Raw genomic sequence first — 22,018 nt, forward strand, 5'->3', positions numbered from 1 at the left:
TGACAAATTTTGCACATTTTTATTAATTTTGCACATTTAATAAAGTTTTAGAACTATTGTAATTTATTTTACAAATTCGGCAAATTTTTATAAGCTTTGCAAATTGTGACAAATTTTGCACATTTTTATAAATTTTGCAAATTTGTACACTTTTTGCAAATTTTTACAAAAACACCTCCCCCACCCCAGGCAATAATTGAGGGCATGCCTTTCCCCCACTTTGAAGCTCAAGAAAGGCCTCTTTTGAAATAGGATCTGAAGAGGAAATTGCAGCTTCCTTCTTCCCTTTGCGGTGGGGTTCGGGCACAAAAACAACCTGCGGTGAGTTGCAATTGGTGTCATTCCTGTCTTGCCAGATGGACACGAAGGGCGACTTCCGGCTGGCTTTGCTCGGCCTCTGCAGGGCGGAAGATCTGTGAAAACGAGCCTCCGTGGACAGAAGAAAACTACCTTTGAATCCCAAACCTTTCAAACCTCCAAATTAAAAAAAGGACAACAATTCAAGAAAGAGTTGCCCTTGTTATGTCACCTCTTGGTTCCGTTTTGGTTAAAGCTTTCTCACTGAAGTTTGTTTCCTTTTGTTTGCAAAGGAGATATTTATTTATTTATCAAGTCAGCCTGCCACTTTTGGACTCTTGCTTGCTGAGGTGTTCCTGCGAGTGTCTCTGTACATCTTAGGAAGCTGTTTCTTGATTTAAGCTGTTGATGTACTGGCTGATATCCGAACAGAGGATGGGACGGAGATGTCACTGCCTTGGTCCTTTCATTACTGGCTGATACTTCAGAAGTGCAATACCGACTAAACTATAATTTCTCCAGGTGTTGGGAGTAGACATCCTGTGATAATGCGGCATGTCTCATTAAGGGCCACATCCACTGTTTTAATGAGTTGAGATGTATTCCACACAGGGCATGCGTACTCAGCAGCAGAGTAGCAAAATGCAAGAGCAGATGCCGTAACTGTGTCTAGTTGTGATCCCCAGGTTGCGCCAGTCAGCTTTCGTACAATATTATTTCTGGCACCCACATTTTGCTGGATATTTAAGCAGAGCTTCTTGTAGGTCAGGGCACGTTCCAGAGTGACTCCCAATTCTCCAGTGGGATTCCTTCCCAGGTGATCCTCAGAGTTCCAAGATGTTTGTCTGATCTTAAGTTGAAAAGCACACGTCTGCATTTTAGATGGATTCAGAATCAGCTGGTTTCCCCTGTAATGGCCAGTAAGAGCACTTAAAGCTTCAGAGAGCTTCTGTTCAAGCATCTCAAAGCACTCTGCTTGTGTGGTGATGGCATGATCATCTGCATAGATTAAACTCTCTGTACCTTATGGCAGTGGCTGGTCATTTGTGTAAATGATAAACATTGTTGTCTGCATTTTAGATGGATGAGGATTCAGCTGGTTTTCCCTGTAATAGGCAGTAAGAGCTCCTCAAGCTTCAGAGAGCTTCTGTTCAATCATTTCAAAGCTCTCTGCTTGGGTGGTGATGGCGTGATCGTCACCATAGATGAAATTCTCTATCCCTTCTGGCAGTGGATGGTCATTTGTGTAAATGATAAACATTGTTGTCTGTGTTTTAGATGGATGAGAAATCAGCTGGTTTTCCCTGTAATAGGAAGTAAGAGCATCCAAAGCTTTGGAGAGCTTCTGCTCAACCCTTTCAAAGCTCTCTACTTGGGTGGTGATGGCGTGATCATCAGCATAGAAGAAATTCTTTATCCTTTCTGGCAGTGGCTGGTCATTTGTGTCATTATTAAACATTAGGAATCAGCTGGTTTCCCCTGTAATGGGCAGTAAGAGCGCCTAAAGCTTCTGTTTAACCATTGCAAAGCACCTTGCTTGTGCGTTGATGGCGTGATCGTCAGCATAGATGAAACTCTATCCCTTCTGGCAGTGGCTGGTCATTTGTATCATTATTAAACATTAGGAATCAACAGATTTTCACTATAATAGACAGTAAGAGCATCCAAAGCTTTGGAGAGCTTCTGTTCAACCATTTCAAAGCACTCTGCTTGGGCGGTGATGGCGTGATCGTCAGCGTAGATGACACTCTCTATCCCTTCTGGCAGTGGCTGGTCATTTGTGTCATTAATAATAGGGGGAAAAGGAAATATTATGCACAAACTTCGGACTAAAACCCGGAGTGGACACCAACAACCCCACACTTGCAGGAGTGAGACTCACCAACTGATATTTTAATGCATTGTCCTCGATGAGGATGAAGAAGGCGTCTCATTCGAGTGTAAACGTATGTTTGATTTAATGGATCGGTCAACTCAAAATACAGAATTAATCCATTCAAAACGTCGCGGTTGGCAGTATTCTGGCAGCACAGTCTGCATCTCATTCTTAATGGATTTTAAATACCTATTTAAAGCTTGGTAGTTCATGAAAGTAACTTGCCCAAAGTTACTTTTATTATCCAAAGTTACTTTTATTAAAGTAACTTACCCAGTTACTTTTATTATAAAAGTAACTTGGTAAGTTACTTTTATTAAAGTAACTTACCCAAAGTTTTATGAGTTACTTTGGGAAGTTACTTTCCTGGGAGGGAATGCAGTTTGTATACTGCAACTCCTTGAGCCCTCAAGGAAAAGTAGTTCACCAGAGTAACTCAGCCATAGTTACCTTTACAAAAAAACTCAGCCATAGTTACTTTTACAAAGTAACATTGGGTAAGTTACTTATCGGGGAGGCAATGTAATTTGTGGACTGCAACTCCTTGACCCTACTTTTCAAGGATGGTTCATGAAAGTAACTTGCCCAAAGTTAACTTTACGAAAAACCTACAACAACCCAGTGATTCTGGCCATGAAAGCCTCTGTCAATACAACTTGCCCAAAGTTACTTTTCTGAATTTTTTTGGGGGGGGAAAGTTACTCTCCTGAGAGGGAATGCAGTTTGTAGACTGCAACTCCTTGAGCCCTTGTGGAAAAGTCGTTCACGAAAGAACCTTGGCCATTGATACTTTTACAAAGTAACTTTGGGTAAGTTACTTTTCGGGAAGACAATAGTTTGTGGACAAACTTCATGACTCTAGTTTTCAAGGATGGCTCATGGAAGTAACTTCCCCAAAATTACTTTTATGGAAACAATTTTGGGAAAGTTACTCTCCTGGAAGGGAATGCAGTTTGTGCACTGCAACTCCTTGAGCCTTTGTAGAAGTCGTTCATGAAAGTAATTTGGCCAGTTACTTTTACAAAGAAATTTTGGGTAAGTTACTTCTCGGGAAGGCAGTACAGTTTGTGGACTGAATCTTCATGATATTACTTTTCAAAAATAGTTAATGGAAGTAACTTGCCCATAGTTACCTTTATGAAAGTAACTTGCCCAAAGTTACCTTTATGGAAATAACTCACGCAAAGTTCTATTTATGGAAGTAACTTACCTTAAATTACTTTGATGAAAGTAACTTGCCCAACATTACTTTTAAAAAACTAACTTGCCCTAAATTATTTTTATGAAAGTAACTTGCCCAAAATTACTTTTATGAAAGTAACTTTGGGCAAGTTACTCTTTGGGAAGGCAATAAGGTCTATGGACTGCAACTTCCTGAGTCTACCGCCCCTTTAAGAATTGGTAGTTCATGAAAGTAATTCACCTGAAGTAACTTTGAGCAAGTTACTTAAAGTACGATACAATAATGTCTGTGGACTGCAACTTCCTGAGCCTACCACCCCTTCGAGGATTGGTAGTTCATGAAAGTAATTCACCTGAAGTAACTTTGGGCAAGTTACTTAAAGTACGATACAATAAGGTCTGTGGACTGCAACTTCCTGAGCCTACTACCCCTTCAAGGACTGGTAGTTCATGAAAGTAATTCGCCTGAAGTAACTTTGAGCAAGTTACTTAAAGTACGATACAATAAGGTCTGTGGACTGCAACTTCCTGAGCCTAGTACCCCTTCAAGGATTGGTAGTTCATGAAAGTAATTCGCTTGGAGTAACTTTGAGCAAGTTACTTAACGTACGATACAATAAGGTCTGTGGACTGCAACACATCCTTCAAGGATTGGTAGTTCATGAAAGTAATTTCCCTGAAGTAACTTTGGGCAAGTTACTTAAAGTATGATACAATAAGTTCTGTGGACTGCAACTTCCTGAGCCTACTACCCCTTCAAGGATTGGTAGTTCATGAAAGTAATTCACCTGAAGTAACTTTGAGCAAGTTACTTAAAAGTACGATACAATAAGATCTGTGGACTGCAACACAGCCTTCAAGGATTGGTAGTTCATAAAAGTAATTCCCCCGAAGTAACTTTGGGCAAGTTACCTAAAAGTACAATACAAATTACACCTTAAAAGTTACATAGTTGTAGCTCTCCAAGCCACATCATCTGAGACGGAGACACTGGGTTTCGAACCATGATCAGCCACGAAAAGTGGCGTCACGAAGCTGCCACTCAAAGGCATCAATTCAATAGATATACAGGACTAGAGACCCCAAAACTACGTATCCCGCCTCACTAGGGAAGGCCTCCTTGGTCGGAAGGGTATTGGGGAACAGGCCAAGCTTGGAAAAGTTACTTTTTTTGGACTCAAGCTCCTTCAGATCCTGAATACGCATCATTGTCCTGGGAACGGGATATGTTTAGTCTGTTTTTCCACCGAGCGATCGGATACGTTTCCCAAATAATTAATGATAAGTGGAACGGGAAAGGAGAAGAGAACGAGAAACACCGATAAATAGAGGAGTTTTGGTTTCAGCCCTTGCGCGGAGGGAGGCGATCGAGAACCCCGCTCTTCCAAACGCATAAAAGAATAGGATCAAAGGGAGGTCGGGAACCCCGAATGGGAGGTCGGGAACCCCGTTATAGGAGAACGCAGTCCGAATCCGGTTTCTGCCGCTGCCGGCGCTCCCCGGCAGGTCGCGGCGGCGGCAGGCTCCTCGCCTAAGGAAGGAGAGAGAAAAAAGAAAGGGAATGAGAAAATGGAGAAAGGAGGAGAGGAAGTGCTTCTCCCCAAAATGCAGACACATGTTGTCATATTATATACTAATTACATTATATATCATATATTAATGTGTATATTATATATTAATATAACTAATACGTGTTGGCATATTATGTTATATATTATATATCATTTATATTCTACATTAATATATAATTAACACATTACATATATACTAATTACATAATATATCATATATTAATGTGTGTATTATATATTATATTATATATTATATATCATTTATATTCTACATTAATATATAATTAACACATATTACATCCTAATTACATTATATATCATATAGTAATGTATATATTATATATTAATATAACTAATACATGTTAATATATAATTAAAACATATTATGTACTAATTACATTATATATCATATATCAATGTGTATATTATATATTAATATAACTAACACATGTTAATATATAATTAACACATATTATATACTAATTACATTATATATCATATATTAATGTGTATATTATATATTAATATAACTAATACATGTTGGCATATTATATATTATGTATCATTTATATTCTACATTAATATATAATTAACACATATTATATACTAATTACATTATATATCATGTATTAATGTGTATATTTTATATTAATAGAACTAACACATGTTGGCATATTATATTATGTATTATATATAATTCATATTCTACATTAATATATAATTAACACATATTATATCCTAATTACATATCATATAGTAATGTATATATTATATATTAATAGAACTAATACATGTTGGCATATTATGTTATATATTATATATCATTTATATTCTACATTAATATATAATTAACACATATTATATACTAATAACATTATACATCATATATTAATGCGTATATTATATATTAATATACCTAACACATGTTAATATATAATTAACACATATTATATACTAATTACATAATATATCATATATTAATGTATATATTATATATTTAACAAACACATGTTGGCATATTATATATCATTTATATTCTACATTATATAATTAACACATTACATATATACTAATTACATAATATATCATATATTAATGTGTGTATTATATATTATATTATATTATATTATATATTATCATTTATATTCTACATTAATATATAATTAGCACATATTATATACTAATTACATATCATGTATTAATGTATATATTATATATTAATAGAACTAACACATATTGGCATATTATATTATATATTATTTATATTCTACATTAATATATAATTAACACATATTATATACTAATTACATTATATATCATGTATTAATGTATATATTATATATTAACATAACTAACACATGTTGGCATATTATATATTATATATCATTCATATTCTACATTAATATATAATTAACACATATTATATACTTACATAATATATTATATATTAATGTATATATTATATATTAATTTAACAAACACATGTTGGCATATTACATTATATATAATTTATATTCTACATTAATATATAATTAAAACATATTATGTACTAATTACATTATATATCATATATTAATGTGTATATTATATATTAATATAACTAACACATGTTAATATATAATTAACACATATTATATACTAATTACATTATATATCATACATTAATGTATATATTTTATATTAATATAACTAACACATGTTGTCATATTATATTATATATTATATATCATTCATATTCTACATTAATATATAATTAACACATATTATATACTAATTACATTATATATCATATATTAATGTGTATATTATATATTAATATACCTAACACATGTTAATATACTATACTGTAATGTTATTAGTAATATTACATGTAATATAAAAATATAATTCTTATATTGTATTTTTATTAGTATAATATTGTATTACATTACAATTTATTATATTATCTATGTATATAATAGAAGTCAGTGTTTGTATGTGGAGGAGGGTGGTGTATGTGGCAACTTTCTGATTGGCTGCCACTTTCACAGGCCACTGTGACCAACACAAGTGACATACCTGGACTAAACTTGGCACACATAACCCCCATGACCCCCTTTACATCCTAGTGCGGTTTGGGGGAGGTGGACCACGGATTATGGGATTTGTAGTACTTTCAAACTCTTTGGCTCCCACAGACCACTGTGGCCCCCACCAATGACAGATCAAGACCAAACTTGGCACACAGAGCCCCCATGACCCACTCTACATTCTACTGCAGTTTGAAGAAGGGCTGGCCATGGATGGTGGAACTTGAAGTACCTCCACTCACTTCCTGAGACTGCTGCAACCCTCATCCAATGACCAATCAAGACCAAACTTGGCACACATAACCCACATGACCCTCTTTACATCCTGGTGAGGGTTGGGGGAGGATGGACAATGGATGATGGGATTTGTAGTACTTTCCCACCCTTTTGTTCTCACAGACTTCTGTGGCCCACAACAAAGACTGATAAAGACCAAACTTGGCACACAGAGCCCCCATGACCCACTCTACATCCTACTGTTGTTTGGAGGAGGGTGCGCCATGGATGATGGGACTTGCAATACATCCACTCACTTCCTGAGACCGCTGCAACCCTCATCCAATGACTGATCAAGACCAAACTTGACACACAGAGCCCCCATGACCCACTCTACATCTTGGTGCAGTTTCGAGGAGGATGGACCACAGATGATGGGACTTGAAGTACCTCCACTTGCTCCCTGAGACCGCTGTGACACTCATCCAAAGACTGATCAAGACCAAACTTGGCACACAGAGCCCCCATGACCCACTCTACATCCTGGTGAGGACAGACCATGGATGATGGGACCTGAAGTACCTTTAACCACTTCTCGAGACTGCTGCGACCTTCATCCTATGACTGATCAAGACCAAAGTTGGCCAGAGAGCCCCCATGACCCACTCTACATCCTGGTGCAGTTTGGAGGAGGAGGGACCATGGATGATGGGGCCTGAAGTACCTTCAACCACTTCTCGAGACTGCTGCGACCTTCATACAATGACCGATCAAGACCAAACTTGGCACACAGAGCCCTCGTGACCTGCTGGTGCAGTTTGGAGGAAGATGGACCACAGATGATGGGACTTGAAGTACCTTCACTCACTTCCCGAGGCCGCTGCGACCCTCATGCAATGACTCTGATCAATGACTGCGAGCCACATAAATGAGAAAGACCAACCTTGGCACACAATGCCTTTCTCAAATAACCTGGGCACCGCTGGGGGTGTACAGTGTTGTCCTTGTTTTGAGGTACCTGGGCTGGGGATCCGGAGGCGGGAGCCGGCGGCGGTTGCTGCTGCTGGTATTCCTCTTGCTGCAACTGCTGGGCCAACTCCAGGTCACTCAGCGGAGTTCCTCCTTGCTGCTGTTGGAGCGACAAGGCGATCATATAGTCCTGGGGAGAAGAGCAGAAGTTAAAGATGGACCATTGAAGCTCCATTGCAAGGGTCCTCAAAGCCAGGTTTGACCCTGGCAAAGATTCTATTTTCCCCAAACTCCACCAGTGTTCACATTTGGGCATATCAAGGATTCGTGTAGAGTTTGGTCCAGATCCATCATTGTTTGAGTCCACAGTGATCTCTGGATGTAGGTGAACTACAACTCCCAAACCAAAGGACACTGCCCAGCAAACCCTGCCAGTATTTTCTGTTGGTCATGGGAGAACTGTGTGCCAAGTTTGGTTCAATTCCATCGTTGGTGGGGTTCAGAATGTTCTTTGAGTGTAGGTGAACTATAAATCCCAGCAATTACAACTATCAAATGACAAAATCAATTTTTTGGAGTGAAGGACATACACTGGGTTGTTAGGTGTCTTGTGTCCAAATTTGGTGTCAATTTGTCCAGTGGTTTTTGAGTTCTGTTAATCCCACAAACGAACATTACATTTTTGTTTATATAGATAAGTAAAAAAGCAGCAAAGTAAAAAAGCACTTTAAAGAAATAGGTAAATCCAATTAGGTAAGAAGATAAGCAGAAACAAATTATCTTATCTATATAAATAAAAATGTAATGTTCGTTTGTGGGATTAACAGAACTCAAAAACCACTGGACGAACTGACACCAAATTTGGAGACAATCAGACTGGACGTGTGACGCGTACCTGGTCCACCTGCCGCTGGTTGAGGTGCTGCTGCTCCGGGGGAGGCCCTCCGGCCGCCTCTTTGCCCAAAGCGTGGCTCAAGTGGAAGTCAGTGTCACAGAAGCAGCTGTCGCCGTCCACGTTGTGCAGGCTCTCCCAGGCCACCTGTTCTTCGTGGAGGAAGCCCTGGTCCGTCACCAGCAGGTAGAGGTGGCTCTGCAGGTGAGAGAGGCGGGAGGGCTTGGAGAGGAACCCACGAAAGGGTCTTTCTACCCTATTGACAGGAAGAACCTCCAACCCAACAAACATTGGCACCGGAGGACCCTCAAAATGCCTAGTGAGTATTTTGAGTAACCTAGAAAATGCTTCGGAGACACAGGTATTATTATTATTATTATTATTAGTAGTAGTAGTAGTAATGGAGAACCTTGAAATAGCCTAGGAGGCATTTAGTATTATTATTATTATTATTATTATTATTATTATTATTATTAGCAATGGAGGACCTAGAAAATGCCTAAAAGATGCAGGAATAGTAATAATAATAATAATAATAATAATTATTATTATTATTATCAGCAGCAGCAATATTATTATTATTATTATTAGTAGTAGTACTAATGGAGGACCTAGAAAATGCTTCGGAAACACAGCTATTATTATTATTATTATTATTATTATTATTATTACAATTATTATTAGCAATGGAGGACTTAAAATAGCCTAAGAGAGGCAGGTATTATTATTATTATTATTACTACTATTACTATTAGCAATGGAGAACCTAGAAATAGCCTAGGAGACATAGGTATTATTATTATTATTATTATTATTAGCAATGGAGGACCTAGAAAATGCCTAGGAGAGGCACGTATTATTATTATTATTATTATTATTATTATCAGCACCATCAGCAGCAATGGAGGACCTAGAAATAGCCTCGAGAGGCATGTATTCTTATTCTTATTCTTCTTATTATTATTATTATCAGCATCAGCAACGGAGGAACTAGAAAATGCCTAGGAGAAGCAGGCAATATTATTATTATTATTATTATTATTATTATTATTATTACTATTATTATTTTGCTGGATGTGGATACCAGCCCCACGGATACGGGGACCCACCTGGTGCTTGATCATGGTGCTGAAGTGGTTGTTCCGGAAGAAGACGCTCAGCTCGCCTTCCTTGACGGTGGACGTGAGCTCACAGAGGCCGTGGTACGTGAGCTGGGAGGCCGTGGACTCCAGAAACTGCTCCGCAATCAGACCTGAGAGAGAGGGAGAGGAAGCCAAAGGAGAAGCTGGATGGCCATCTGTTGGGAGGGATCGGATGGTGCCGCCTCTTAGGGCCTTTGGGGGTCCCTCCCAGGTCTAGGATTCTCTCATGGCAATACCTTCGGTCACCAGATTGGGGTCGCTGGAGTGTTTGCAGGTGATGATCTTCTCCACCAATTGGTTGTAACTCAGCTTGCCCACCGCCTGAGCCGCTTCGCGTATCTGGGGGGGAAGAGCCCCAAAGTAAAGACTTATATACACTTTATATATATTATGTGTATGTAGGTATGTGTATGTGTATATATATATATATATATACACACACACACACACATCCATATATATATATATATATATATGGAATGTATGTACGTATGTGTATGTGTATATAGGTATGTGTGTGTGTGTATATATATATAGACACACACACATATATATATACATTCCATATATATATGGAATGTATGTATGTATGTGTATGTATGTAGGTATGTGTGTATATATAGAGAGAGAGACACACACACACTTTTCCATATATATATATATGGAATGTATGTATATATGTGTATGTAGGTATGTGTGTATATATAGAGAGAGACACACACACACACTTTTCCATATATATATGGAATGTATGTATGTGTATATAGGTATGTGTGTGTGTATAGACACACACATACATACACACACTTTTCCATATATATATGGAATGTATGTGTGTGTGTAGGTATATGTGTGTGTATACACACACTTCCATATATATATATATGGAATGTATGTATGTGCATGTAGGTATATGTGTGTGTGTATATATATACACACATACACACACACACACTTCCATATATATATGGAATGTATGTGTGTATGTAGGTATATGTGTGTTTGTGTATGTATATATATATATATATATACACACACCACACACTTCCATATATATATATATATGGAATGTATGTATGTATGTGTATATAGGTATGTGTGTGTGTATATATACATACACATACACACACTTCCATATATATATGGAATGTATGTATGTGTATGTATATATAGGTATGTGTATGTGTGTGTGTGCATATATATAGATGCACACACACACTTTTCCATATATATATGGAATGTATGTATGTATGTGTATGTAGGTATGTGTGTGTATATATATATATACACACACACACATATATGTGTGTGTGTATATATGTGTGTGTATGCAAATATATGTGTGTGTGTGTATAGAAGTGTAATATCAATGTAATCCATCAGGAGAGGTTGCAATTGCTGGGGTAATGGGAGACCAGTATGTTTGATATACTGGTGTGGATGTCAAACTGGGAGAACAAACGTCACGGCTCAACGTGACCGGATTTTGGGAATTGTAGTTCGGTGTCCCTTTGGCAGAGGAAGCCCTTGTAAAACTACAACTCCCAGGATCCCATGGAGCTATGGGCAGTGAAACTGGAGTCCAACTGCATTAACTCAACAGTCTAGACTAGAGTTTTGCAAACTTTCCATGTTGGGAGCATGCTTTTGAGACATGCCTCCGTTATGCGATATGGAAATCCGGTTTTACTACCGCACCGGACGTTAAACCAAGAGGGGACACAGTCAAAGCCCTCCTGACAGACGCCCATCTGGCCTCAGTTAATGCTTGGAGATGTTCTCCAAGGCCTTACCTGGGGGTCCACAAGCCACCCGTGATACAGGGGGATGTTTAGGAGGTCGAAGACGATGCACTCGGGGGTGTATTCGAAATCGGAGACCCCCGTAAACCTCACGTTGACGTCCAACCCGGTGGAGAGCTTGGGGAGCACCATCATGGCGTCGTTGACGTTCTGTTGACAAAAAGAGGATGACCAACATCATATACTTATCACTACAAGCCGATGGGAAGCAGCCAAGAGGGTTAAACCTATATCTACAATAGAAAATAATTGCAAAATTATATCTATAATATGGGAAATATATATATATTAAACATATCATATCTAAAATGCAAAAACTACAGCTCCTAGTGTTCCATTGAATGGTTCAGTTAAAGTGGGGTCAAGTTGCATTCATTTTGGGAAAGAAGGAAGGAGGCAAGGAATAAAATTATTGTTGTTATTAATAATAATTATTAACATTATTATTTATTTATTATTTATTTATTTAGTATATTTGTATACCGCCCCTCTCAGCCTTCCGGCGACTCGAGGCGGTTAATAATAACAAATCCTAATAGAATTGAAAATAATAATAATGTAATAATAAATAAATAAATAAATAATAGTAGTAATAGAATTGAAAATAAATAAATAATTGTCATTTTCAATTCTATTACTATGAGTTAATAATAATAAATTATAATAACAGAATTGAAAATAATAATTTAATAAGTCATAGTCATGGAATTGGAAATAATAATTTATTTATTTTCAATTCTATTATTACTATTTATTATTATTATTATTATTATTATTAAATTATTATTTTCTATTCTATTATTAGGATTTAATAATAATAATAAATTGTAATAACAGAATTGAAAATAATAATAATTTATTATTATTATTAAATCATAGTAATAGAATTGAAAATGATAATAATTTATTTATTTTCAATTCTATTGTTACTATTTGTTATTATTATTATTATTTTCTATTCTATTATTAGGATTGAATAATAATAATAAATAGTAATAACAGAATTAAAAATAATAATAATTTATTTTGATTATTAATTCATAGCAATAGAACTGAAAATGATAATAATTTATTTATTTTCAATTCTATTATTACTATTTATTGTTATTATTATTTATAAATAATTATTTTCAATTCTATTATTAGGATTTAACAATAATAATAAATTGCGATGACAGAATTGAAAATAATAATTTATTATTATCATTAAATCCTAGTAATAGAATTAAAATGATAATAATTTATTATTATCAATAATAAAAATGATTAATAATAATACATCGTAATAATAGAACTGAAAATAATAATAATAATTTAATAATAATAAATAGTAATAATACAATTGAAAATAAAGAAATTATTGTCATTTTCAATTCTATTACTATGATTTAATAGCAATAATAATAATACATTGTAATAATAGAATCAATAATAATAGTCATAGTAATAGATTTGAAAATAATAATTGATTAATAATAATAATTTATTAATAATAATACATCCTAATAATAGAATTGAAAACAATAATAATTTAATAATAATAGTAATAATAGAATTGAAAATAAATACATTATTATCATTTTCAATTCTATTACTATGATTTAATAGTAGTAATAATAATAAATCGTAATAACAGAATCAAAGATAATTATTATTTTTAAATCATAGTAATAGAATTGAAAATAATAATAATTTAATAATAATAATAAATAGTAATAATACAATTGAAAATAAATACATTATTATCAATTTCATTTCTATTACTATGATTTAATAGTAATAATAACAATAAATCATAATAACAGAATCAAAAATAATAATTATTAAATCATAGTAATCGAATTGAAAATGATAGTAATTTATTAATCATAATACATCATAATAATAGAATTGAAAATAATGATTTAATAATAACAAATAGTAATAATACAATTAAAACTAATATTAATTTATTATTATTATTATTATTATTATTAATACGTTGTAATAATATAATGGAAAATAATAATTTATTATTATTATTAATCATAATAAATTGTAATAACAGAATTTAAAATTATTATTATTATTCCATTCGAACCCTCTCAAAGCTTTCCCGACTGATGGCCCTCCAGAGTCTATTTGAAGCCACCCAAAAGGCACCATCGAATCCCTCCCAACAGATGGCCATCTGGATTCTGATATTTTGGAAGGTCGGAGCTGGATGGGAGTTCATCAATGGGAAAAGCTTCTGGAAATAATTCCAGCAGGAATTGGGACTCACCTGTTGGAAGTTGAGCTGCAAAGCCTCCGACTGCTGCTGCGGGTTGATGGATAAGATGCAGTCGCCTAAGGTAAAATATGTCAAATTATTTCAGAATGATCACCTATCGTGTGTGCCTTCAATGGAGGGCCTAGGTGGAATCCCAGTGGAGAGAAAGCCCAAGGAACTGGGAGAAGTTACATAGAGTTCTCCAGAAGTTGCCCACTAATATTACCTATAGGAAGGTGCTGCCCAAACTTACCCAGGTGAGCCATCAGTTCATCGGAGGTAATCACTTCTTTCTGCGGAGGAAGCTTGACCTACGGACCAAGAGCAAAGAAAAACGAGATTTTGGAGGACTGGAGAAGATTTTTGCAATGCCAAAACCTCCAAAGTAGTTTGTTGCCATAACACTGAGTTTTCAAGGCGCAACAGTGGAACTCTCTGCTTCGGAAATGCCTTCCTTGGAGGCTTTTGACATAGGCTGGATGGACATCTGTCAGGAGAGATCGGATGGTGTCTTTCTTCCTGGCCAAATGGGTTTTAATGGATGGTCCCTGGGCTCTCTTCCAATTTTAGGATTCTATTATTATTATTATTATTATTATTATTATTATTATTACTATTATTATTGCTACTACTACTAAGAATGGGCTGGATGGCCATCTGTCAGGAGGGCTTTGATTGCGCTTTCCCTGCCTGGCAAAAAGGACTGGATGGCCTTTGGAGGTTTCTTCCAACTCTATGATTCTATTACTATTATTATTATTATTATTATTATTATCATTATTATTATTATTACTACTACTACTATTAAGGATTCTATTATTATTATTGCTACTACTACTAAGCATAGACTAGATGGCCATCTGTTGGGAGGGCTTTGGTTTTGCTTCCCCTGTCTGGCAAAAGGGGGTTTGGATGGCATTTGGAGGTCTCTTCAACTTTAAGATTCTATTGCTATTATTATTGCGACTACTACTAAGCATGGGTTCGATGGCCATCTGTCGGGAGGGCTTTGATTGTGTTTTCCCTGCCTGGCAGAAAGAGGTTTGGACTGAATGGCATTTGGGGTTCTCTTCTGACTCTTAGATTCTACTACTATTACTATTACTATTATTATTATTATTATTATTATTAAGCAGGGGCTAGATGGCCATCTGTCGGAAGAGCTTTGATTGTGCTTTTCCTGTCTGGCAGAAGGAAGCTTGGACTGGATGGCCTTTAGGGGTCGCTTCTGACTAAGATTCTATTACTATTATTATTATTGCTACTACTACTACTAAGCATGGGCTGGATGGCCATCTGTCGGGAGGGCTTTGATTGTGTTCTCCCTGCCTGGCAAAGGGGTTTTGGACTGGATGGCCTCTAGGGGGTCCCTTCCGACTAGGATTCCCGCCTCCCTGGGCTTACCTTCCACTGCAAGAACAGGATATTCATGATGGCCAGGAGCGGGCAGGGGCCGTTCTCGCTCTGCGTGATGACGGGAGTCCGTTCGCCTTTCCAGCTGATCCACTTCACGCAGTAGAAGTCCGGGGGCTCGGGCTGGTGGGCGGGAGATGTCCGAGGCTTGGCGGCCGCCTCCTCTCCAGGACAGGGCTCGACGGCGAGCACCTCCGACTGGGGGGCGACCGACGCCTCGGATTGAGAGGCATCGAATGTTTCAGATTGGGACACACTGGACGTCTCGGACTGCGGGGTTCCTCCGTCGGACGCCTCCGATTGGGGCGCCCCATCCTCCTGCGGGGTCACAACACCCTCCTCGTCGTCCGTCTCCAATTGTCCAAATTTGGAGCCTGATCCTTCATCGACTTCCAAACCGCTTGGGGTCCCGTCTTCTGATACGGTTGTCTTTTCCCCGTCCGATACGGTTGTCTTTTGCCCGTTTGTTACGGGTGTTTCGCCGGTTGTCAATTCTTCCTCTTTGGCAACACTACTGGGGTGCGTTGTGCCGGTTTCCGCTCCGACTGTCGACTCCTTGGGCTCCATCCGGGGCGTTCCCCGTTTCCCCAAAATCCTCCGTACGAACTAATCCCAACGAAACCCGAATCCCGATTCCTCGGCTAAACCAACGTCAAGGAGAGACTCACACGGCCCGGTATTTGCCGAGTTGATTTCTGAGCAAACGTCACCGGTTTCGGGAACTAATCTCCGAGGACCCGGCCAAACGAGTCTGTGCTTTATGCAAAAATCAAATTCCCGTTTAACGTGTCCTTCGTCCTTGGCCTAATTTCGAAACCAACATCGTTGGATCAAACAAAATATTATTGATTATTGATTATTATTATCATAATCAATAATACTAATAATAATAATAATTTAGCTAGTTTACAGAAGGAATTCAGCTTGTTTACAGATGGAATTAGAGATTTGGGCCAGGAAAATGTCCAGGAAAAGACAATATTATTAATAATAGAAATGTTATGATACTATTAATATTATTATTATTAATAATAAATTATTACTATTAATAGTAATAATAATAATTCAATTTGCTAACAGATGGAAACAGAGATCTGAGGTGGAAAAATGTCCAGGAAAAGATAATATTATCAATAATAGAAATATTATGGTATTATTAATGTTATTATTATTAATAATAATAGTAGCAATAATTCAATTTGCTAACAGATGATAGTATTAATATTCATAATAATTCAATTTACTAACCGATGGATGATGATGATGATTATAAATATTAATAATAATTCAATTTGCTAACAGATGGATGATTATTATTAATAGTAATAATAATAATTCAATTTACTAACAGATGGATGATGATGATTATTAATAGTAATAATACTGCAATTTACTAACAGATGGATGAGTATTATTATTAATAGTAATAATAATTCACTGCTGACAGATGGATGAATATTAATAATTATTAATAATAATTAATAGTAATAATAATAATTCAATTTACTAACAGATGAATGATGATTATTATTAATAGTAATAATAATTCAATTTGCTAACAGATGGATGAGTATTAATAATAATTAATAATAATAATAATTAATAGTAATAATAATAATTTGCTAACAGATGGATGATAATAATTATTAATAGTAATAATAATTCAATTTCCTAACAGATGAATGAGTATTAATAATAATTAATAATAATAATAGTATTTAATAGTAATAATAATAATTCAATTTGCTAACAGATGGAAACAGAGATTTGGGGTGCAAAAGTGTCCAGAAATATATTATTATTATTATTATTATTATTATTATTATTATTATTAATAATAATAATAATAATAATAATAATAGAGATTTGTTTACAATGTTTACAATGTGGATTCCTGGTTCCACGGGATATTTATTAGGCACTATTGGGGGAAAAAATATTTGAAAAGCTCTTATTTAAACTTGTTGTTTTGAAAAGAAGAAACCAAAGAGAAATAAAGTTTTGGTAGAAAAAAAGCAATATAAAAATAATTACTTTGAAAGAAAAAGCCTCCTCCCGCCACTCAAAATAAAAAAGATATTGCAGAAAAGTTTAAAAAATAAGTTTAAAGTCGCTTCAATGGGTCCCGGACCCCGATCCTCGGCCTTTTCGCATCGTAAACAAACAGGTTTTAGGTAGACTCCTGGGGGGAAAAAAAGAGAGAAAAAGAGGCTTTTAAACAAAAGCTGGATGGCCATCTGTCGAGACAATTAGATTGTGCTTTTCCTGCATGGCAGAAGGGGTTTTGGACTGGATGGCCTTTGGGGGTCTCTTCCAACTCTATCATTCTATTATTATTATTATTATTGTTATTATTATTATTATTATTATTATTGCTACTACTACTCAGAATGGGCTGGATGGCCATCTGCCGGGAGGGCTTTGATGGGGTTGGACTGGATGGCCTTTGGGGTTCCCTTCCAACCCTAGGATGCTATGATTCAGAGGCTTGATGGGCCTCTGTCGGGAGGGCTTTGATGGGGTTGGACTAGATGGCCTTTGGGGGTCCCTTCCAACTCTAGGATGTTATGATTCAGGGGCTGGATGGGCATCTGTCAGGAGGGCTTTGATGGGGTTGGACTAGATGGCCTTTGGGGGTCTCTTCCAACCCTAGGATGCTCTGATTCAGGGGCTGGATGGGCATCTGTCAGGATGGCTTTGATGGGGTTGGACTGGATGGCCTTTGGGGGTCTCTTCTAACTCTAAGAGGCTATGATTCAGGGGCTGGATGGGCATCTGTCGGGAGGGCTTTGATGGGGTTGGACTGGATGGCCTTTGGGGGTCTCTTCTAACTCTAGGAGGCTATGATTCAGGGGCTGGATGGGCATTTGTCGGGAGGGCTTTGATGGGGTTGGACTGGATGGCCTTTGGGGGTTCCTTCCAACTCTAGGATGCTATGATTCAGGGGCTGGATGGGCATCTGTCGGGAGGGCTTTGATGGGGTTGGACTGGATGGCCTTTGGGGGTCTCTTCTAACTCTAGGAGGCTATGATTCAGGGGCTGGATGGGCATCTGTCGGGAGGGCTTTGATGGGGTTGGACTGGATGGCCTTTGGGGGTCTCTTCTAACTCTAGGAGGCTATGATTCAGGGGCTGGATGGGCATCTGTCGGGAGGGCTTTGATGGGATTGGACTGGATGGCCTTTGGGGGTCCCTTCCAACTCTAGGAGGCTATGATTCAGAGGCTTGATGGGCATCTGTTGGGAGGGCTTTGATGGTGTCTTTATGGCAAAATAATAATAATAGTAAATATTAAACATAATATATTCATATAATAATGATATAATATAAACAATATAATAATATTAAAATATTAAAAATATAACCATATTATAATAAAAATAATATAATCATATATAATGATAATATAAAACAATTTAAAAATAATACTAAATAATCATATTATTATAAAAATGGCAAAAATAATAATAGTAAATATTAAACATAATATATTAATATAATAATAATAATATAAACAATATAATACAAAATATTAAAAATATAATCATAGTATTATAAAAATAATATAATCATATTATAAATAATAATATTAAACAATATAAAAATAATACTGAATATTAAAATGAAATATAATCATATTATTATAAAAATAGTATAATAGTAATATATATATATAATCATATTATAAAATAAATAATAATAATATAAAATAATAATATAAAACAATATAAAAATAATACTAAATATTAAAAAATGAAATAATCATATTATTATAAAAATTATAATAGTAAAAAATAATATAATCATATTATAAAATAAATAATAATAATTTATTTATCGTGTCATCAGCAACCAGACATCATAATAATAATAATAATAATATAATATAAAACAATATAAAAATAATACTAAATATTAAAAAATGAAATAGTCATATTATAAAAATTGTAAAATAGTAAAAAAATAATATAATTCTATAAAAGAAATAATAATAATAATAATAATAATAATATAAAATAATAATATAAAACAATACAAAAATAATACTAAATATTAAAAAATGAAATAATCATATTATTATAAAATGTATAATAGTAAAAAAATAATATAATTATATAAAATAATAATATAATACAATACTATAAAACAATATAAAAATAATACTAAATCATATTATTATAAAATGTATAATAGTAAAAATAATATAATTATATAAAATAATAATAATATAAAACAATATAAAATAATACTAAATATTTAAAATGAAATAATCATATTATTATAAAAATAATATAATAGCAATAATACATCAATATTTTAACCCAGCCTCCAATTTTACCCATTGCACAATTGCAGCTTAATTTTAGCAAAGCCTCCCAAACTGCAAAATCTGGATTCGCCTGTTTGGGGAGTCTCTTTGCATCCATGCGCTGATGACTCGTGCCACACAGTATTATTATTGTTGTTGTCGTAATCATAATATTGTGGTTGTGTGCCTTTGAGATACACCTTGACCTACGGCGGCCTGATTATGGGGCTTTCCTGGTACGATTTCGTGCAGATGGGGTTGGCCTCTGAGGCTGAGAGGCCAACACCTCCCAACAAAGGATTCCCCAGGAAGGAAGCAGCCAGGCTTTGAAGCTGCAAGGACATTCAATGCTAATCTAGGCGAGCAATTGCAACATTCACACCTGCCCCCAACAGACAAAGAGTTCTACCTCCCACCCTGGACATTATTCCATATATATATATATATATATATATATAAATATATATATCTACACACACACACACATATATATATACACACATATACATACATATATATATATATACACACACACACACATATACACGCACACACCCCACTTGCCTAGTTTCCAACAGACCTCACAACCTCTGAGGATGCCTGCCACAGATGGGGGAGAAACGTCAGGAGAGAATGCTTCTGGAACATGGCCAGACAGCAACCCTGTGATTCCAGCCATGAAAGCCTTTGATAGTATATTGCATGTATTTATTTTGCATTTTATTTTATACATAATCTACAAAAGATGCTCCCAAAATTGATGCCGTTAAGTTCTTTCTCTGGATCCTGATATTATATATATATATATATATATATATATATATACACACACACACACACACACACATACACACACACACACATATATACATACATTTATATATATAAATTTATATAAATATTATATATCCATTATAATATAATATATAATATATATTATAATTATTATATAGAGTAATTATATATAGTTATTACTTGAGACATAAATATATATACACATTTATATATAATTTTATAAAAATATATAAAATTATAGGAATATATTTTGTTATATTATATATATATTCATTATAATATATATTATAATAATTATATATAGTAATTATATATATATAATTATTACTTGAAACATATATATATATTCATTATAATATATATTATAATATAATAATTATATATATTAATTATATATATATTACTTGAAACACACATATATATATTTATATATACATTTATATATAATTTTATATAAAATTTATATAAATATTATATGGATATATATTGTTATATATATTATATCTATTCATTACAATATATATTATATATTATACTTATTTATATCATAATTATATATAGTTATTACTTGAAAGACAAAATATACATTTATATATAATTTTATATAAAATTTATATAAATATTATATGAATATATATTGTTATATATGTTATACATATTCATTATAATATATATATTATATATTATTTTATAATATTTATATACATAGTAATTATATATATTATTATTACTTGAAAGACAATAATATACCTTTATAATTTTATATAAAATATATTGTTATAGATATATTCATTACAATATTATATACACACACACACACACACACATAATATATATAATATTATGTGTGTGTGTGTATTATATATACATACATAATATTATAATAATTATATATATATATATATATTATTACTTGAAACACAAAAAGATTAGTACACAGTAAACAAGGCTGTCGTATTGGATCACACATCGGACAGTTCCCAAGTGTCTAATTTATATTATTATTATTATTATTATTATTATTATTATTATTGCTATTGTTATTATTATTATTTTACTGACAAAAAATACCCTATGTCACAGCAAATGAGAGATATATATATTCTGGATTTCCCCCCCCACAACTGATACATCCTTGTTTTTGGTAGCTACACTTATTATTATTATTATTAACCTATCTTTGCATTAGTACACAGCAAACAAGGCTGTCACATTGGATCACACATCGGACACTT

At 34.4% G+C, this 22,018-nt stretch overlaps 2 protein-coding genes across 2 annotated transcripts in view; one reads left to right on the forward strand and one right to left on the reverse strand.

The window, feature by feature from the left end:
* Positions 1-485, forward strand: part of ANXA9 (annexin A9) — a 17,895-nt gene extending 17,410 nt beyond the window's left edge. Inside the window, exon 13 of the mRNA XM_067472639.1 lies at positions 357-485. Coding sequence (XP_067328740.1) covers positions 357-419 — 63 coding nt within the window. The 3' untranslated portion in view covers positions 420-485. The remainder of the gene's footprint in view (positions 1-356) is intronic.
* A 2,379-nt stretch (positions 486-2,864) lies between these two features.
* MINDY1 (MINDY lysine 48 deubiquitinase 1) lies at positions 2,865-16,790 on the reverse strand. Its single transcript, XM_060758050.2, has 9 exons — positions 15,672-16,790; positions 14,521-14,578; positions 14,280-14,344; positions 12,008-12,166; positions 10,451-10,553; positions 10,182-10,324; positions 9,076-9,270; positions 8,230-8,370; positions 2,865-4,886 (listed from the first exon to the last, which is right to left on the reverse strand). The coding sequence occupies exons 1-9, from the start codon at positions 16,245-16,247 to the stop codon at positions 4,806-4,808; spliced, it is 1,521 nt and encodes a 506-aa protein (XP_060614033.2). The 5' UTR covers positions 16,248-16,790; the 3' UTR covers positions 2,865-4,805.
* Between the last annotated feature and the right edge of the window lie 5,228 nt (positions 16,791-22,018).

The sequence above is a fragment of the Anolis sagrei genome, chromosome 12, assembly GCF_037176765.1.
Source record: "Anolis sagrei isolate rAnoSag1 chromosome 12, rAnoSag1.mat, whole genome shotgun sequence".
Classification (NCBI taxonomy): Eukaryota; Metazoa; Chordata; class Lepidosauria; order Squamata; family Dactyloidae; genus Anolis; species Anolis sagrei.

Bases quoted from the DNA above. Each gene is read 5' to 3' on its own strand.
- MINDY1 (XM_060758050.2), bottom strand. From the start codon at position 16,247: ATGGAGCCCAAGGAGTCGACAGTCGGAGCGGAAACCGGCACAACGCAC. The intron at 8,371-9,075 runs GTACGCGTCACA...TCTTCTCCCCAG, and splicing joins ACCAGCGGCAGGTGGACCAG to GACTATATGATCGCCTTGTC. The intron at 4,887-8,229 runs GTACCTCAAAAC...CTCCTTCCTTAG, and splicing joins CCTCCGGATCCCCAGCCCAG to GCGAGGAGCCTGCCGCCGCC.